At 66.5% G+C, this 2,840-nt stretch overlaps 1 protein-coding gene across 1 annotated transcript in view; it reads left to right on the top strand.

Moving 5' to 3' along the window:
- Positions 1-1,226: 1,226 nt before the first annotated feature.
- CCDC187 (coiled-coil domain containing 187) overlaps positions 1,227-2,840 on the top strand; it is a 23,201-nt gene continuing 21,587 nt past the window's right edge. Inside the window, exons 1-2 of the mRNA XM_032261869.1 lie at positions 1,227-1,369; positions 1,734-2,206. Of these exons, the coding sequence (XP_032117760.1) occupies positions 1,227-1,369; positions 1,734-2,206 (616 nt within the window). The remainder of the gene's footprint in view (positions 1,370-1,733; positions 2,207-2,840) is intronic.

A 2,840-nucleotide genomic window follows, 5' to 3' on the forward strand; every position in this document is an offset into this window, starting at 1 on the left:
ATGCCCGTGGCTGTGCCTGCTGATGACCAGCCTGTTTGGCTCGGAGCCTTCCCCGGGCCTGGGTCTATGTGGGGCTGGGCTTGGGCGGCGTCTCCAGGCGTTTGCACCGCGGTTCCCGAGGACAGGTTCCGTGGAGTGAGCCTGGAGGAGGGCCTCCATCCCTCATGCCTGCCTAGACTTGTGGGGTCTTTTGTTGCAGACCCCTCTTCTCTGGGGACACCTTAAGGGCCACTCCTGGAACAAATCTGTGTTCAGCCTGACCTCAGCTGCATACCACCCCCCGTCCCCTGCAGGGGTAGACTCACCAGCCAGGCGAGTGCAATCCCCAGAGGCAGTGGGGTGGGTTCGCAGGCTGCCAGGTCACACTGCCAGTGAGGGTGGGGCGGGAGCTGGGAGGGAACTGGGATCTGAGTCCAAGCTTCCCTTCGGGGACCACAGGGCTGTGTCCTTCCCACCATACTGCCCTGCCAGGGCCGCACCCAGGTGTGCAGGGGCCGAGGAGGCTGACGGGGGCTCCTGGCCTGAGGCAGCACCTGGCATCTCTGCCACCGTCACTGCAGGCAAAGAGTGACCTGGCTTGCACCAGGGTGAGCCCGTAAGCCAACGCCCCCTCCCCTGCCCGGCCCCATGGAACCAAGAGACAGCGGCTGATGTGCATCTGTTGGGATGTCTGGGCGGGGCTCCGTAGCTGCCGGGACCTCTGTGCCTGGGATTGAATGAAGCCTGACCCTGACCTGGGGTTTGGCCCCACCCCCGCCAACCCGAACACTGCCCAACACTGAGCCCACAGGCGCAGCCCGGCCACAGTCCCTCCCTTTGTCTCATTCTGGGCCTGGGAGGACCGGGTGGGGGCCACTGAGAGTCCCAGCAGGAGCTGAAGGCCCAGGCTCTGTCGCTGAGTGACAAGGTTATTATGCTGTCACGGGCCAGCCGGAACTCTCCCCCGCCCCACCAGGAGACAACTCATCTGGAAGTCCCCAGCTGTGGCAGCCCAGGGCCGGGCAGCCCACCGTGCCAGCCCAGTTTCAATGACCTACCTGACAGCTTCCATCGTGGGCCAGGGGACTGGCACAGGCGGGCATCTGGAGCCACGCAGTGGCCAGCCCACCCCGGGCAGGGCTGTAGGCGGGGCTGTAGGCCTGGCAGCCGCCATGTGAAGGCACGAGCCACCCCGGGTAGGGCGGGTCGGGCTGGCCTTGCACCTGCTCACCCTCGGCCCTGCGGCCATGCCAACCCTGGTTGTGGGAACGCTGCCCACCCACCTGGGGGACACGTCTCAGCCTGGCCCTGAGGACAGCCCAAGGCAGGGCCCCTTCTCCCATGGGGCCCCCGGGAGAGCAGCCAACTGGGAGGCTGGGGCCAAGCCCAGGTAGCGTCTGCGTGGACTCGGGCGGGGGCTGCACTGTGGCCAGACTCCATGGCTGCCCCAGGAGGCAGCAGCTCTGTGCAAGGTACAAGGGTATGGGGTCAGAGTGCTGCACCTGCCTCTGCGCTGCCTTTGGGCGTGAGGCCTGGTCTCTCTGAGACTCAGTTTCTCCATCTGTAAATTGGGCCAATCCCATCACCTGCCTCAGAGGGGTGTGGTCAGGGTCCGAGAGAGAACGCTGCTCCCTCCTCTCTGCCTCCAGTCTGCAGGCGCAGGGATGCCCGGGGAGGTAGGGCCGGTCCGAGCGGCTCTGCTGGGCACCTCTGCACCTGTGAGCCTGACCATCGTGTCTGCTGCTCCCTCCCAGGTTCCGTGCACCTGCAGCCAAGGATGACATGGCGGCCCTGAGGTGGCCCAGGCCCTCCTGGCAGCCGGACCCGCCCTGGGCAGCTCTCCACATGGTTGGGTCTGATGACCTCAAGGAGCCAGGCCCCCAGGGGAAGGCCCACAGCCTGCCTGTGTGGTCCGCAGGCCCGGACGCCCGGGATGGGGACAGCTCGGTGTCATCAGGCCGGCTCTCGGGCTCCTCAGGGGGCCACAAGGAGCATGTGTCCTGGAAGGAGAGGCCGCCCCAGGTGTTGCGGCCCCGGCGGCAGCCCAGAAAGAGTGACCCTCGGCTGGAGCAGCTGAGAGACAGGATCCGGGCCCAGGCGCGGTGGCAGGGGAGCTGTGCGTCCCTGGGGGCCTCAGACCCCTCCAGTCTCCACAAAGCCCTGGCGCTGGCACTTAGGAGGAAGACCCAAGAGACGACAAACCCCTCTCCAGCCTCTGAACGCTCAGGTCAGTAGCGGCTTTGCCAGAGCGGGGGAGGCCTCCAGGCCGTTGGGAGGGTGGAGAAAGGGCAGGATCAGGCTGTGGGGGTGGCCAGACGGGGGTATGCAGCCTGCCCCAGGGTGGGGTTAGGGTCCTGAAGGGGTGGGATTGGGGTCATGGAGGGGTGGGGATTGGGGGTCATGAAGGGGGGATTGGGGTCATGGAGGGGTGGGATTGGGGGTCGTGGATGGGTGGGTCTTGGGGTTCATGGAGGGGGGATTGGGGATCCTGAAGGGGTGGAATTGGGGTCCCGAAGGGGCTTCTGAGCCAGGGCCAAGATGAGGATCCCTCCCCGGAGAGGGCGGCAGGAGTGGTGGAAACACTAGGGCCTGGGAGGGAGGGGCACACAGGGAGGGCCTGCAGGGCTGAGAGAGGGGACCTGGTCCCTGGGCCTGGAGTCTGCGCCCTTGTCCCTGCAGCCTCGGGGGGCTGCATGGTCAGATTTGTGGAGACTCAGGTCAGGAGCCCCCTAAAAAGTCAGCCTCGGATTTGGAAAGTCTGGCAGCTTCCCTCCTGCAGGGATGGGGGGTTGGGAGTGGGGGGCAGGTTAGGGCCAGGGGTGGGAGTGGGGGGCAGGTTAGGGTCAGGGGTGGGAGTGGGG

The sequence above is a fragment of the Sapajus apella genome, unplaced genomic scaffold (genome assembly GCF_009761245.1).
Source record: "Sapajus apella isolate SASKATOON/1434 unplaced genomic scaffold, GSC_monkey_1.0 scaffold126, whole genome shotgun sequence".
In the NCBI taxonomy this organism is placed as follows: Eukaryota; Metazoa; Chordata; class Mammalia; order Primates; family Cebidae; genus Sapajus; species Sapajus apella.